Below are 17,267 nucleotides of genomic sequence, written 5' to 3'. Positions count from 1 at the left end.
CTAAGGTCCCTGTGTCCTACTCAGGGCAGTGGCTCAGTGATAAGCCTGGAACAGCGATATCAGTTGCCAAGGTCCTCAGCCACCTGCACCAGGGGTGAGCCCTAGCCTGGCCCCAGCTCCCTTGTTCCCCATCCCTGGCCCAGCCCTCACTGACTTAGCGTGGAAGGCAAGAGGGGGAAATCTTGCAGGGGACCAGCTGTAAAGGTTCCTCTGTGAAACTTTACATGATGAAAAAAGGCATCATTGGAGCATCTGATCTGGACCCATCTGCTGGTGCTTCAGTTTTCAGCGGCACTTCCTGAGGGCCCTGGAGGAACCCAGAAAGCAAAGGAAGCGAGCCTCCTTTTCTGAGTTCCTCAACGGCTGAAATGCGGACCTCTGGCGTTTCCTCACCTCACTGTGGACACAGAGACAGCCTCCTGGTCGAGGTAAGCTAAGAGAAAGGGGTGTTAGATGTCCTAAGGGAAAATTTTCCCAGGTTTTTGCAGCTTGGTTTGTTTTGTCTAAAGCTCTTCTGCATTTGTTTCATTTGGGAGCCAAAGAGTTGGCGACGCAGTTGTCTTCTAGAAATGAAAGCACTTTTTCTGTTAAACAGCTATTGGTTAGCTCAGTTTTTAGTGCTATCCAACATGTCACCTGCAAAGAAAGGTCCAGTTACAATACCTGAATAGGTTGACAACTGAGCAAAGAAAGTGGTTTCTTTTGGGAAAGATGTCTACATGCCCAGAGATCCTTTATAAGAAGCTGCACCCCTCTTCAAGGGCATCACCTACTGCTCCTCCCTGCCCTCCTCCGCCCTCAGACACCAAAAGAAAAGCCAGTGACAGATACTCAGAAAATGGCACCCAGCCCCCAAGATGCTGGCTCCACCAGGACATTGGGTTTGTTAACTACTGCAGGTTCCTCCAGGAGGCAAGGGCAAGGTCGGCTGACGTTGCACCCAAGGCCCACACACGAGGACTGTGGGGACAGTTCATCTTCCCAGCCGCCCACAGCCCCTGCCCATTCCATCAAAGCGGCCACTCCTCAGCCTCTGAAACAAGCACCCGTCTGTTGGAGGGAAGGGCCTCGCTCCCCGTCATCTGCGTCTTAAGGATTCACTGAAAGGAAAAACTATGCGCAGATATTCTCATTCATCAGTGTAGACAGGGAGATGAAACACCGCAAAATGTGGGTTTCAGCCCTGGTGTCCAACAACTTCTGCCTCCTCCAGGCAGCTGGCCCGTGCTAAGTCCTTCCCACAGCACCCTTGTCTGGGATGGAACTCAGGAGTCCCGCCCAAGAACATCTGCACGCAAGCCTCTCTTGCCTACTTTTTAGAATAAAAGAATGGACTCTGAGGTTGATGAAGTCTAACCACATTCTAACCACATGAAGAACTGATGCTTTTGAACTGTGGTGTTGGAGAAGACTCATGAGAGTCCCTTAGACTGCAAGGAGATCCAACCAGTCCATCTTAAAGGAAATCAGTCCTGAATATTCATTGGAAGGACTGATGCTGAAGCTGAAACTCCAATCCTTTGACCACCTGATGCAGAGCTGAGTCACTTGTAAAGGCCCTGATGCTGGGAAAGATTGAAGGTGGGAGGAGAAGGGAATGACAGAAGATGAGATGGTTGGATGGCATCACCAACTCAATGGACATGAGTTTGGGTGGACTCCAACTCATGGGTGGACATGAGTTTGGTGATGGACAGGGAGGCCTGGCGTGCTGCAGTCCGTGGAGTCGCAAAGAGTCGGACACGACTGAGCGACTGAACTGAACTGAACCACATTATAATGTGAGAGGCAGCTTGGAAACCAGCACCCAGATAAAGAGATCTGAGCCATGGAAGGATAAAGATCTGAACGTGGAGGGAGGTGAGCTCACAGCAGGTGGGCCTGACTCCACAGAGCAACCAGCCCTGAGGAACTCCGGTCTCCAAATGCATTTAACACCATCCTTCACCCAGGCCCCTCCAAAGAAACAGTGGGCAAGAACCAGGACCGCTGACTAGTGACAGCACCATTCTAGGGGGACCAAGCAGCCTGCTGGGGCCACCCCTACAGTCAGTGGCTGAATGAGATGGAGGTGCCCGAGCTACTGACATACAGTTCAACTTCCTGGGCATGGATGTGGAGCAGAAGCAGCCTCTAAATGCATTTCACCCAGTAAACAATCCTTGAGCGCCTACTTTGTGCTCAACCCAGGCTCTGGAGATATAAAAATGAGTATATCATTGTCCTGCCCTCGAGGAGCTCACCCCCCCAGGTCAGGAGCCAGAAACCAGGTCTGCCCTCCAAACTGCATACTTTAAAAAATCTAATAATTGCATGAGAGAGCTACTGAGAAAAATAATGTCATAGACATTATTAATTCCCTGTGGGCCAGAGACTTTTTAAATTGAAACTAGTATATGAAAAGAGGATGGTCTTTGATTCATAATTAATTTTAAAACTTTGGAGCAGGGAATACTTAAAGCTCAAGTCCGGCCCACAGCAGCCAGGATCTGGCTCCAGGTTACACGGTAGTGCCCCCAGGGCAGAAGCAATGGAGGATGTGGTTTGCTTATCGCTGCACTTCAGCGGCTCCTCTTACCCAGTCATACCAACATGGGTCAGTTTAAGTGAGTTAACATGGTGTCTCCTTGGCTCATTTGGCAGAAAGCCTGCCATTTGCACCCAGAGAAGGAAGGCAGCACTTCCAGTGTATCACTGGAGACGATTCTTTATCCTGTGTGCCTCTGTGTATTCACTCACAACCTCAACACCCAGAATCTATAATTCAGTGTTTCTTCCTTGGCCAAGATGAGTTCAGGATTTGCTGGGCTAAAACATTCTCAGTAGGGTGGAGACCAAGGCAGTCATTTCTCAGCAATGGTTCCCAAGGGCTTGCCAAGCTTAGGACCACTCATTCAGAGTGCCTTAGTGTTGTTAATTCATGAAATGTCAGAGCTGAAAGGAACCCTAGAACCTTAAAAGGAAGTTTAGAACCTGAGAGGGTTCTTAGAAAGGAGCCTGGAGCCTATTTGGGGAGCCCCATCATTGTATGGCTGAGACGTCTGAAGGGTCTCGCTGTTGATTGAGCCTGATTCTGGGGTGTAAGAGTCAGCGGTGCAGATGGTTATGGTTGGATGGATTCATTATGCTGTTAAACCAAGAGATTAGGGAAGGAGGCAATCTCAAAACAGTGGGATTAGAGTTTTCAAATACCACATCAGTCACATCTACATAGGGACTTCCCTGGTGGCTCAGAAGGTAAAGAGTCTGCCTACAAGGCAGGAGACCCAGGTTCAATCCCTGGGTCAGGAAAATCCTCTGGAAAAGGAAATGGCACCCCACTCCAGTACTCTTGCCTGGAAAATCCCATGGACAGAGGAGCCTGGTGGGCTGCAGCCCATGAGGTTGCAAAGAATTGGGCACGACTGAGCGACTTCACTTCACTTCACATCTACATAAACAAACTAGCAAGAAAATGCACCTGAAGATGGGTGCTCATTTTGATGAAGTACTGATTGAAAAGATCAAAACACATGCTTGGACATCTTTCCTGGTATATCCACAGATATGTCCTATGACAGGACTGCCAAGGAAGAAGTGAAAGATGCCAAGCTTCAGTTTTCAGGTCTCATAGTTTCACTGTCAAATAATTTGACAGCTGCCCAAATTAGCTTTTGAGCCAGGTCCTACAGGGGAGGGGAGGGCTCCAAGGATGAATCCAGAACAGCCCTTGGGTCCTAACCATACTTGCAAAGAAGCTCTCTGTATATGAAGTCAGCCTGAGAGAGAAGCGGTAATAGCAACCTTTCCTCAGAGCCAGGAGAAGGGAAGGAAGCCATGAAGGCTTAGAAGTCAAGGGAGGGGAGACAAGAGATGTCACCCCAATGACCTTTATTTCCCAGGGAGACAGGAAGCAAGGTCAGGTGGGAGGGCAGGTCAGGAGGGGAAGGCAGGTGGAGGAAGGAACTTGAAGAAAATGGCCAAGTTTTGGAGAGAAAGAAAGGAAACTGAGAAAGGACAAACAGAATAATCTCCAAGCAGAACCCAGGGTCCAGATGAACTTAGAAAACCAGCTACAGGAAGCTGTCACAAGGTGGATGAGCTTAGTTCTTATTTCTCCCACAGGCTCAGCAATTAGCACACAGAAAGGAAAACCAGACAGCCAGGGATAGGGGGCAGCTGGCATGGCTGTGCTGACATGAGTGTGGTGAAATGCTGGCACCAAGATAAAATAAGCCAGAAATGGGCCAGGAGACAGTTTCTGGAGTCTGGCAATGGGAAGTGTCTACAGACCCGAAGCCTGGACAATCTAATGACATGACAGCACTGAAGAATTTCATGATTCTAGGTTTTGGAGGGGAGCAGCTTCATCCTAGGGAACAGGAGTGGAGACTGTCTAACGGATTGTCAGCACTGAAGTTGTGCAGTCTGGGACGCCAGTGTGGAGATGCACATAATGAACCACGTGCCTTCAAGCTGTTTGGATTCGGGGAGCAGCCTGGAGGTCGGGGTGACCGTGATAAGGAAGGGAATGGCTGGACCACGGGAATCATGCTGGTGAAAACGGCCTAAGAGGGAGCATCCCTGGTGGCTCAGTGGTAAAGAATCGTCCGCCGATGCAGCAGTTCAGTTCAGTTCAGTCGCTCAGTCATGTCCGATTCTTTGTGACCCCATGAATCACAGCACGCCAGACCTCCCTGTCCGTCACCATCTCCCAGAGTTCACTCAAACTCATGTCCATCGAGTCGGTGATGCCATCCAGCCATCTCATCCTCTGTCGTCCTCTCTTCCTCCTGCCCCCAATCCCTCCCAGCATCAGACTCTTTTCCAATGAGTCAACTCTTCACATGAGGTGGCTAAAGTACTGGAGTTTCAGCTTTAGCATCAGTCCTTCCAAAGAAATCCCAGGGCTGATCTCCTTCAGAATGGACTGGCTGGATCTCCCTGCAGTCCAAGGGACTCTCAAGAGTCTTCTCCAACACCACAGTTCAAATTCATCAATTCTTCAGCACTCAGCTTTCTTCACAGTCCAGCTCTCAACATCCATACATGACTACTGTAAAAACCATAGCCTTGACTAGACAGACCTTTGTTGGCAAAGTAATGTCTCTGCTTTTCAATATGCTATCTAGGTTGGTCATAACTTTTCTTCCAAGGAGTAAGCGTCTTTTAATTTCATGGCTGCAGTCACCACCTGCAGTGATTTTGAAGCCCAAAAAAATAAAGTCTGACACAGACACAGATCTAACCCAAGATCCCATGTGTCAAGGAGCAGCTAAGCCCGTGTGCCCCAACTATGGAGCCTGGGCTCTAGAGCCCAGGAGCCTCAATGCCTGAGCCCACATGTCACAATTACTGAAGCTTGAGTGGCCTAGAGCCCATGCTCCGCAGCAAGACAAGCCACCACAATGAGAAGCCCGAGTACAACAACTAGAAAACAGCCCGCACAACAGAAGACCCAGGACAGCCAGAAATAAACAATTTTTAATGGCCTAAGAGAATTGTGAACTCTACGCTAAACTTGAGTCTGAGCTGTAATTTAACTGTCAAAAAAAAATTAGTAAGTTTCATGGACTAAAATAGAATGGAAAGAAAATATAAAGTATAAATCAAAGTTTTATTTCAGTTCTGGGTCTAGTGTGGGCTCCATCGATTGAGGAAAGCACAAAGGATTCGATTTTTAGAAAACCACGACATTACTAAAAATACTTATGAGCCTACTGAGAGCTAAAATTTCCCAGATGAACAGCTCGGTGAAAGCCCATGAACTGCCCTCCGAGCCCATGGTCTGGTTGGAAGCAGAGATGGACTGTGGTTCTCATCCTGACGCCCAGTGCCCAGCTCTGCACAGAGCAGATTACCCAGATCCAGTCATAGAAGAAAAGCAAAAACAACTTCAGAAAAGTCTGCAGGAAAGCTGAATAATAGGATTCCAATACGTGAAGGGACTTGTGACATCTCTCCCCCAAGGACAAACAAAGGGATATGGGTTTACATCTCAACAGGAGAGAGTTTACATTTAAACACCAAGACCACTTTCTAACAAAAAGATATGTGATGAGTGACCAAAGAGTAAGCCAAAACTTCTGCCCTAGAGTTGCATTTTTGCTTAGCCCTATAAGAGCATCCACATTTGTATGAGTGACCATCTGAAAATCACTCAGCTCCTGCCTGCCTCCAAGACTCACCGCACATTCTTCGTCCCCCCTCATGTGGCGTCCCAGACAGTCCCAGAGGTCTTGGCCTGGTGCCGCCATCTTGTTCTGTATCACAGTGCTGCTCATGTTTCAAGGAATTTATGATCATGTTACAGCCTAAACTTTGTCTCCCTCCCCTTTCAAATTTTTATGTTCAAGATCTAAGCCAAATTATCTCAGAATGGGACTGTGTTTGGAGCGTGGGCCTTACAAGGTGACTAAGTTAAAATGAAGCTACAAAGGTGGCCCTAATCCTATCTGACTGGTGTCCTTAGAAGAAGTAGAAATCTGGACACAGACAAGCCAAGGATTCATGGCCACAGAGGAAAGGTAAGCCAAAGAAAAAGACCTGGGGAGAAATCAATCCTGCTGACACCTTCATCTCGGACTTCGAGCTGCTAGAACTGTAAGGAAATAAATATCTACTGTTTAAGATAACCAGTCTCTGATATTTTGTTATGGCATCCCTACCAAACTCATACAGATTATATGCCTGACTCTCTGCTTGCATTGCTTACTGTCTTTCTTTCCCACTCTAATGGCAGAAAGTGAAAAGGAACAAAAGAACCTCTTGATGAGGGTGAAAGAAGAGAGTCAAAAAGCTGGCTTGAAACTCTACATTCAAAAAACTAAGATCATGGCATCCGGTCCCATCACTTCATCAAAAATAGATGCGGGAAAAAATGGAAGCAGTGACAGATTTTCTTTTCTTGGGCTCCAAAATCACTGTGGACAATGAATGCGGCTATTCATTAATTAAAAGACACTTGCTCCTTGGAAGGAAAGCTATGACAAACCTAGACAGCATGTTAAAAAGCTAAGCCATTGACATCACTTTGCTGACAAAGATTCATATAGTCAAAGCTATGGTTTTTCCAGTAGTCTTGTACAGATGTGAGAGTTGGACCATAAAGAAGGCTTCAGCACTGAAGAACTGACGCTTCTGAGTTGTGGTGTTGGAGCAGACTTTTGAGAGTGCCCTGGACAGCGAGAGGATCAGTCAATGCTAAAGGAAATCAACCCTGAATATTCATCAGAAGGATCGATGCTAAAGCTGAAGCTCCAATACCCTGGCCACCTGATACAAAGAGCCGATGAATTGGAAAAGACTCTGATGTTGGGAAAAGCTGAAGGTAAAAGGAAAGGGGGCAGCAGAGGATGAGATGGTTAGATAACATCACTAACTCAATGGACATGCATCTGAGCAAACTCTAGGATATAGTAAAGGACAGAGGAGCCTACAGTGCTGCAGTCCATAGGATGGCAAAGAGTCAGACACTACTTAGCAACCGAATAACAATTACTGTCTTTCTTTCCCACTAGAATATAGTCTTAAGGCAAACCCTCGTCAATCTTATTCACTATTATATCTTTAGCACCCAGAATTGTGCCTAGAAAACCACATGCACTGAATGAATTAATTACATAACTAAAGTCCTATTTTTAAGTAAAGACAATGAGGTCAAGATAGATTTCCAGCCAGCAAAGAGGCCTTCTGAAATCTGAACGGAAGCCACAGTTTCCAGCAGAATAAAAGAATGGATTTTCCTCTAGTTTCAAATAAACACTGGAAGAACGTGAGGTATTACAGATCAAAGCACGAGAGCTAACCCTTGGGGCCTCTCACCAGATGCAGATGCTAATATCTGCATTTCTAGGACAAATCCCTTCCTTTGTTGTTGTTGGGTTTCTTGGGTGTTTGCTTCTTTATTTTTGCATTTAAAGACTGTATTTTATTAAATCAAAATAGACTGTACATGCATTTGAGGAAAAAAGCATTGTTTATAAGTGCAAGACACTATTCATTCTACCATGTTTGATGTGCAAATCAAAAATAGTACTTCTTTTGTTTAATGGGATTATCATATATTAACCATTCCTCAATAGCATAGCATATTTACCAGGCCTTATTTCAAAAGGTACAGATGCAAGGTTGGTCACTTATTGATAATTTCTCACAAATTATTTTTATTATTTTCATTAACAATGAAATGTCTTTTTTTTTTTCTGGAGCTAAATCTATTCATTCTGGACATGCATTTTATTAAAGTTCTGCTTTACATCGTACACTGCAAAATTTCTTCCAGGATCTTCCTTAGCACCATGTATGACAAATACAGTGTTATGTATTATAGTAGAGCATTCTTTGGCATCAAGAACCCACAGAGGCTCCTGCAGAGAGAGGTTAAAGGATCTCACAGTCATAAATCCAGTAGTGAACTGGGCTGTGATTCTCAGTTCCCAGGGTTTCTATACCACATGCTTACTCAGAAAGGACACACACACACAAGCCTGTTTCTATTAAAGATGGCATAAGAAATGAACTACTTAAGAAAAAATATTACTCATTCTAAAACTGCCATTCAAAAACTTTATCAGGAAGATGATTAAAAATAAAATGGTTATTTAAAAGACAAAGTATAAGGCTCAAAGGCACAATATATCTGTCAGTAAAAGGTGTGAATGTTTACATGTGTATCTGTAGGAGTAGACAACCTCTGAAATAAACACCCTTCCTATTTTGCACATTTTCCAGGTGTACTACCTTCTGGACTCTTTTTCACTGTTCATGTCTTCCAAAGTTTGATCCTTGGCTTTACTCTTGTCTCTCCTAATTCTCAGCCTCTCATCACTCTTCCTACTTCAACTCTCACTCTTCAGCATGGCTCCTAACCCATGCCTACCTCTTGCCCTCATCACCAATCACCCATAAGACAGATCCATTACATTAAGTCCAGCATATTTGAACAAGAACACATCACCTTTCCCAAAATTCAGTTTCTTTTTCAGACTGTTTTGTTCTTCCAGTCCCTATTTTTATAAAATGGTCTTTGAAAACTGCCTACACCCATCAAATCTGACCTGAGAGGCAGATTATGGTCACTGGTTTCAACATACTCACCTTCCTCTCAACAATAATACCAGATTGGTGTATTTAAAAACACCATGCCTTGCCACATTGCCTTTAGGATATGTACTCGACCACACTCTGAAATAACTGCTTTCATTTTGCATTACTGTTTAACCATTAATTAAACATATTCGAGACACAACAAGAAATGTCAACACTTCTCTCAACAAGTAGAACGATACAGTCAGACAACACCCACATCCAAATGATAAAACACAGATGAATACAAATATGGAGCAGAGATGGGAGGCAGATCATCGAACAGATCACAAAGTATCCCATGCATCAGAAAGGAGAGAAGGCCTGGATGCAGCACATTAGCCAATAAAGCCACTGTTTGGTGGGCTCCATTCATTTCTGCATCCACACACAGAAGAGCTGTAAATATCCTCATCGGGCCAGGACTGCCATCTCAACCACCATATTTGCCTGTTAACAGAGCAACAGCATCCCCAGATGTAGACAAGGACATACCCCCACACCAGAACATGAAAGAGCCGTGAGGAATGAGCAATACTGGCTGCAGTCTGGTCCATCCAGTGCAGTGCAGATCGACCAAAACGTGCGGCGTGTGTGTTAGTTTAGCAATGGGAACTAAATGAAGGTTTGTGAGCACATGTGTGTGACAGAAGCACAGCCCTCTTTCGAGATGGTGCTTCAGTGAAGACATGAACCGAATGAGCAAGTAGTACCTGTGACGGTTTCATTAAATGGTCCTGGACCCTTAATGGGAAAACCATCAATCTTGATCCATTCACCTCCTAAATTAGGAAAATGCAACTTGATCGTTAGAAAGGAGGACTACTTGATTTTCCACACTTCACTGCATCCCTCAATGTACATTTCAACGGTCTTCTCAACAATCTTCCAAAGGATCTGCTCAGGCCATCCAAGTGACCTGACCCCTAAACTGTATGGACAACACATATTTTCGGTCTTTTATACATGGTTAACTGTAGTGAGTACCCCCAAACTTAAGACAAAGCACTAGTAACCTATATCAAAAGTACTTTAGAAGAAGGGATAAATTTCTCCTAGTTTTCAATCTTTCAGCTTGCTATACAGGTCTAAAAATTTCTTGTTTGGGAACTCCTTAATGATTTCTAGATTTGCATTGACCTGAAGAAGCAAAGAATTTCCCAGTCTAAGTCACAAAAACATAGCCTCCAATTCTAAGGTAAGACTTACCAGGCAGGCTCTCCGCTCTGTAAACAGGACGGCTCACTCCATTGCTGTTTTCTGCAGTAACCAGCACAAAGTACACTACCCCCGGTTCTGAAACACACGGTTCATGTCAAGCCACCGTTTCACATCTCCAAGAACGACAGTTTAAGTCACTGTCTGCCTCATACCAGTTATAACCAAATATAAAAATCTGAATTAAGAGACCGGTCTAACTTCTCTCTTTTCTTTAATCAAAATCACTAACATTGGTCTCAGGCAATTGAAGCACATCTGACCAAAAGAACACAGAATTTATTTAGTACAAAGCACATGATATGTGTAATAAACCTGGATTCATGGGCAATCAACAAAAATAAGCTTTCGAGTTTTTTTAACATGAAATCAATGTAGGAAACAGACACGCACTGTCCACTAAATGTTTTAACCTACAGTGTTAGTAACGACAAAGAAAACTTCCCAACCTCCAAAATAATTGTAAGAACATTTCCCTGTAACTCAAGAAATTTAGCACATGGGGAATCTACACTGCAATAAGTAGAACCTCATGAAATTTTCTTCTTTTCACAATAAAATATTTCCCTTACTATGTGTGCAGGTTTTCTTTGACTATTCCAACAAAAATAGTCAAAAGATCTAGAAAAAACATTTCCCGAGACCTTGGAAATGCTATCCCTGAAATAACTGGACTACACTTTTTGACATGCATCTAGGGATCAAGGTTACATAATGAAGGTCTCTAGCTGATATCCTGAAATTGCTGGGATGCAAAAGAAAACCTAGATACCATGTTACAAAGCAAGGGTACCTTGAACCTACAGTTTTGAAAAGCAAAACTCTGGTAGTGCTGGTTTTCCCCAAAATGAATTATTATCATGTGAAAGATAAGCATAGGTGCCAACTCCTTTAAGAGATGAAAGCTTGTGGGCATTTGAGGGGATAAAGGGCTCGAGAGGTAAGAGTTCTGTCAAAGGCAATAATGATCATTGCATTTCTCCCAGTGAGGAACATTCCTTTCACAAAACTTCGGTTCTCAAGCCAGGGGTCCAGGACCAGTGACACATCTGGGACCCCTACTGGGCTCAAGACTGGTCTGCCTTCTATCTGACCATCGTGGGACCTGGTGGCATTTAAGGTTTGGCACGACCTGCTGGACCAACTGGGAAATGCTGTAGGTTTGGACAAAAAGCAAAACTAGGCATCGCCAGCACTTTCTCTCTTCATTCTGAGCTTATTCGTATTTCAAAGAAATTTCATCCAAATGTCTCTGTTTCGCTTCAGAAAACTTCTGATTTTCATCAGGAAGTTGCCGGGGGCAGGGTGCAGGGGAGGGGTGGGGATACTCTTGGTTTTCAGTGAGTTCTAGGGCTTTATTTTTGCATGTTTTTCTTCTTTGCAGTCAACCTCACAACCCAAGGGGTGAGCAAGAAACTGGGACCCTGCTCATGCCTTTGTGGGATAGAATCTCCATTTAACATCACAGTCGGATTCTGGGGCCCTAGTGATACGGAGGAGATTCAGAGAAATGTACGTTTAGCTGGAGCCATGAAGACAGGAAAGAGCCATGAGTTGGTTTTGATCCACTGAGGGAAAGCAGCAGAATGCTAACGTGGCCAGGGGGACCTGGTTATCACAGGTGCTGACTTCTATGACTTCTGTAGGATCCATCTTAAGGTTGGACCACGGGATGGCTGTAGAATAAATGGGGTCTCAGGCCAGGGGGACTGAGAAAGGGGAATACAGAGGATCCACTGGAAGTAGCTCAAAGTTTAAGTTCAAAACCACCTACACCTGCACTGATACAACAATATATTTAGGTAAAATGTTAAATACTCCAAACTTGCAGAAGCAAATTTAACGGGGAGAAATGTTATATCTCTGAATCAGATGTGGCAAAGCAAGACACACCATCCACCCCTACAGGGACACATTGTTTAACTAACCCCTAATTATAAACTGTTTATAAATTAGAAATCTCAAGGTCAGACTACAAACTTGTCCACTAGTCAAGTTTCTATGAGCTAAAAAAGAATCAACGTATATTCTAAAAGCACATCCAGAAACTAAGAATTGTTTCCTACATCAATTTGGAGAGAGATCCAGGAATTCAAATGCAGGATGGGAAGCCCATGAGCAAGATGAAGGCTGTTGTTTAACAGGCTCTTAACCTTGGCTACCCAAGAACCAAAGAACCACTGGGTGCCATTTTTGTCTCCCAAACAGTCAGCCTGAGAATGGAAGGAGAATGGAAGTGGACAGTTAGTTCTGATTGGGAACAAGACAGAGGGTCACTTACCCACATCCTCAATAAGGAAGGAGTGTGTCTCCGCATTCACCTTGATGTATTTAAGACTTTTCAGTGACTTCCCATAGGCAATGTTGTAATGCTCCACGGATCTATTGGTAGCATCTTTGGGTGGGTCCCACGTGACTTTCAGGCCCATTTTAGTGGACAGCAGTTTCACATGCCTTGGCTTCAGTGGGTGGTCAGCTATGCAAACAGCGCAACTATCAACTTACGAGAAGGGCAGACTGGGAAAACGAATGTTTTTCCAATGTTCTCTGACATGGTTAGTAAAAGAGCAAACGACTTTCCATCTGTCTGATCCTAAAGACTTTAAGTACCGTCATGTTTGGACATCATTATAGTGTGACAGCAAAACAAACATACCAAACCTGCAACCTTTTATGTATTTCAGAGAACTGTGAGTGGTAAATTTAAACCCAAAGTGAAACAAATCAAAATAAACTCTAGGCATTCCCCAGCTTGATTGTGTTGCCTTGCTAGGACAAGATTAACAAAATAGTAATCTGACATATTCTCCAGAAGCATTCATATATTAAATAAATTCTCAGGATTTGTCATGGTACAGCTGGACAATCTTTAAAGCCACCCTGAGAAGAACAACATAAAACTCTCATGATCAGGAAGAATATCCACTGTATCTAAAGGGGGATAAGAGAATCAGTCATTTCCACAAAGAAAACAAATCAAGGTCAACATCTTGAAAGACAGGCAAATCTCTGGTTTTAGCTGCAGGTCGCTAATTTAAATGTTTCCATATTTCATCTCAGAAGAAGACAGAAAAATTATCCAGAAGCACAACATTTTTATCTTCATTGATGAAGTTCCAAAACAGTGTTCTTGGTTTTCCAAACTAACCAAAATGAAACATAATGTTTTGTCAAACACGATCTCTCAGCTCATAATATAACTGATATTGCAATGCAACATGATATAAATAGATGCTAAATATTCACACAGCAGTCAACGTAGGGGCAAACACCAATGCAAGGCATTCTCAGCTGGCAAAAAAGTAACCTAAAAAAACCAGAAACATTTAAACTTCAGAACACTTAGAAAAATGAATTTAGACTCTCATAGAAATGAGGGAAAGGGGAGTGTTTCATGACAACACATAGATTGGTTAGTATGTGATTTTTAACACTAATGAAGATTCTGAACAAAATAAGTATAGCTGATGCTAACATACATCACTTATTCTTCCCAAAATTACCCCACTGCCTTAGAAGGAAAATGATAAGAAAAAGAGAGAACTTCTGGGATCCCACTAAAGAAATTCAAGGAATGAAAAAATAGAGTATGAATATCATAATTTTTGAGGCACTAGAGAAAGAGTGTCCACTTGGGAGACAAAAACGCAATGTCAGAGGACAGGCACAGAGCAACCCCCAGAAAGCATTTCTTCCCCAACGTTTACAATCCTGTAAACGTGAGACGGGAGACATCAAGGACAAAAAGCTTAATGCCATCAGGGAAATTCTGAGTTGAGGAGACAGTAAAGACAGCCCACTAGCAAGCATCTGGATATTTAAAATTAGCAGTCATGGCGACTCTGCCTTAATTCTCATGAACCCTTCCTCACCTGCAAGGAACTTTGCAGGATTTTCTTGGCTGGAGGACAGGGGTTCCCTTTCCTCCATTTCCTTTATTTCTCCCAAGGCTTCACTTTGAAAACCTCCCCGCTTTTCTGCCATGGTTTTGACCTTCTGTAGCTGCAGTCCCCGTTTCCTGCCATAGCAGAAATCATTCCCAAGAATCCTGTTCTTCACCCTGACCAAAATATCATGGAAACAAAGCAAGGTCCCTAACACCTCGAAATGGTTGGGTGACTCTCCTAAGGGAGAAAACAAATGAATGAATACGTGAACAACGCTTTTCTTTACAGTTCAGTTCTAACCCTCCCTTCAGGTAAGTTCGATCTCTCTAATGTGAGATTTGTAAAGCCCTAACACCATCATGTTTTCTGCTGTGCACGAGTGATTCAATCCATACACACTGACCTCGGTCTAAAGATGATTCCCGTTCATTACTGACATCCGAAAGGAGGAACAATCCATAAATACACTAGCTGTTCTTTCCTGCTCTGCCTCACCTCTGTCCTTGAACACGGCATGGAATCATTTCTAAGTCATATGAGAATCGCGGTCAAATGGTGCATCCGCCCAGGGTAAGGGGGACATTGAGAACCTCAAGGAGCTCCAATAAAATGAGGAAAATGAAGAACAAGAGGCAAATCCCCCTGGGTCATCAAAACCAAATGCATACCACTGCATTCCGCTTACCCATCAGTTTCCAAGTGTGTTCGTGCAAGTTTGTTTGTTCTTCTCCTGCCAGTGATCAAGTACCATCAGTGTGTCTCAACACAATAACTGTCAGCATTTGTACACCAGAAAAAAAAAAAAAAACATCTGGTGTGAACCAACTCTAAAGTATAAAAATGGGAGAGGGAAATGGACAAGAAAAGGGAGCTTGAGTGCCTACCACCCACCACTCTCTGCCTGAAACTCACACTGCATGAGATGCTCTTAACACACACAACGCAGGAGGTGCCGTTCACTCCCTCCATATGGCAGATGAAGACAGCAAGCAAGGCCTGGAACAGAGAGGTTAAGAGAACTGTCCAGAGCCACACAGCTGTACACGGGTAGAACTAAATGCAAATCCTGCTGTGTCCAACTGCAATGCCCGGCTTTTCCCACAGCTCATGGATCTTGGACTCTGTCCCTGCTCATAAATGATCAATGACCACACCAATGAAAAATTGATTTAGGAAGCCATTAGTATCCTAAAACCAATCGTGAGGGCTCCAGCTGGGTTTACCCTTTCCTCCACCACCCACCCCTCCCTTCCCATGCCACTTTCCCCTCGGAGGGCCACTCTGCCTTCACCCACAGTCACTTCACCTCCAGCTGTCTGTCCTAGTAGGCTCCTCTCTATGGAAGGAGTGGAGTAAGTGAATGATATTCACATTTGTATAACAAAATCTTGGGCCAAAGTAGTGAAGTGGAAGTGTTAGTCACTCAGTCATGTCTAACTCTTTGCGACCCCATGGACTGTAGCCCACCAGGCTCCTCTGTCCATGGAATTCTCCAGGCAAGAATACTGGGATGGGTTGCCATTTCCTTCTCTAAGGGATCTTCCTGACCAAGGGATTGAACCCTGGTCTCCTGCATTGTAGGCAGACTCTTTACCATCTGAATCATGAGGGAAGCCCTTGGGCCAAAGTAACAACTTTCTAATAGTGACATTTTAGGACTTAGAGAGTACCTAATGAAGGTTGTTTCTAAAACACAAAGGCTTTTAGGGAATCCTGAAATCATCCCTTAGGGTCAACTGCCTTATAAAATCAGTCTTGAATTTAAGATTCTCCAAACACCTTAGGCCAAAACACCTCCCCCACACCACCCCCAACACACATGACTCAGGCCAGTTACACACAATACTGCTGCTGCTAAGACGTTTCAGTCATGTCTGACTCTGTGCGACCCCACAGATGGCAGCCCACCAGGCTCCCCCATCCCTGGGATTCTCCAGGCAAGAACACTGGAGTGGGTTGCCATTTCCTTCTCCAATGCATGAAAGTGAAAAGTGAAAGTGAAGTCTCTCAGTCATATCCGACTCTTAGCAACCCTATGGACTGCAGCCTACCAGCTCCTCCGTCCATGGGAGTCTCCAGGCAAGAGTGATGGAGTGGGGTGCCATTGCCTTCTCCAACACACAATACTACGGTGACTTAATTAAGGGACATTATCATTCCCTGGATTCTTATCAACTTTGACCTTTAAAATGGATGTCATTGCTGATGCTGCCTGGTCAACAGCACCCATGCCTCACTCAGAAAAGTTTGGAAGAAAAGAAGAACAGGAAGGACGGATAAAAGGAAATCTGTGGTCACTCCAGGCCACTCCTCACTACATGCCTTAGCTCTGCGGGAATCCATCAAACCAGCCTCTAATTAAGGAAGAACAGCTCTAGGCAGGTGCAGATCAACATGCATGAACCTGGGCTACTCGACCGAAGACCTATTCTTGGGACTAGAAACTTAGCGATGTGTTCTATTCCTGATCACCATTTGGTGATCATGACTTCATTCCTTAAATGAAACATAGGAAGTGTGAAGCAGGTTTCAGGGTCTGCAGACTGCATTCTGAGTTCTGTGTTTCAGGAGTACCATTCTGGTAGCATAAGGCAGAGACATGACAGAGTGATTTCTTACTTATTTGTAAGTGTTCATAGACCATCCTCACTGCTAGATAAATGAAGCACAGAACCCTCTTGGAACAGTTTTCAGGATTCTCATCTGATTAAGGTAAGGAGGGGTATATTCTTTAAAGCCATGTATACCATGAACTGCTTCTCCAAAGAGAAAAAGGACAAGCCCAAAGTCAACACGATAGGAATTACATGGCTCGATAGAGGGGACATTGGGAGGTGACCTCATAAGGCGTGCACGACACACGAGGGCCGTGACAAGCTGTTTTCTCATCTCCGTAGAAAGCAAAATGTGGAAGTGAGTTCAAGCTGCAGCCGCCAGGATTTTAGATTTAGTACAAAGAATTTCCTGTCCGTGTCCTTCCCCATCTCCCCTCAGTCAAGGCTGTCTTTGAAGGGAGACAGATGGTAAGGAGCTCAAGACAGAAGCAGCAGCCAGCAGTGTCTGCTGTGACTCAAGCAACCGCATACCACAGCAGAC

The 17,267-nt window shown here is 44.3% G+C and overlaps 1 protein-coding gene across 2 annotated transcripts in view; it reads right to left on the bottom strand.

Annotated features, from left to right (window-relative positions):
• FNDC1 (fibronectin type III domain containing 1) overlaps nt 1–17,267 on the bottom strand; it is a 111,520-nt gene that overhangs the window by 69,821 nt on the left and 24,432 nt on the right. The window contains exons 2-4 of one of the 2 annotated variants that reach the window (XM_024997129.2): nt 12,566–12,760; nt 10,276–10,362; nt 9,780–9,848 (exon numbers count right to left, since the gene is read on the bottom strand). In XM_024997129.2, coding sequence (XP_024852897.1) covers nt 9,780–9,848; nt 10,276–10,362; nt 12,566–12,760 — 351 coding nt within the window. Of the gene's footprint in view, nt 1–9,779; nt 9,849–10,275; nt 10,363–12,565; nt 15,418–17,267 lie in introns of those variants that run through there. The other variant, XM_024997130.2, reaches the window with a different exon arrangement.

The sequence above is a fragment of the Bos taurus genome, chromosome 9, assembly GCF_002263795.3.
Source record: "Bos taurus isolate L1 Dominette 01449 registration number 42190680 breed Hereford chromosome 9, ARS-UCD2.0, whole genome shotgun sequence".
Taxonomy (NCBI): Eukaryota; Metazoa; Chordata; class Mammalia; order Artiodactyla; family Bovidae; genus Bos; species Bos taurus.
The sequence above is the reverse complement of the archived record's forward strand: the minus strand, read 5'-3'. Positions and strand labels throughout refer to the sequence as shown.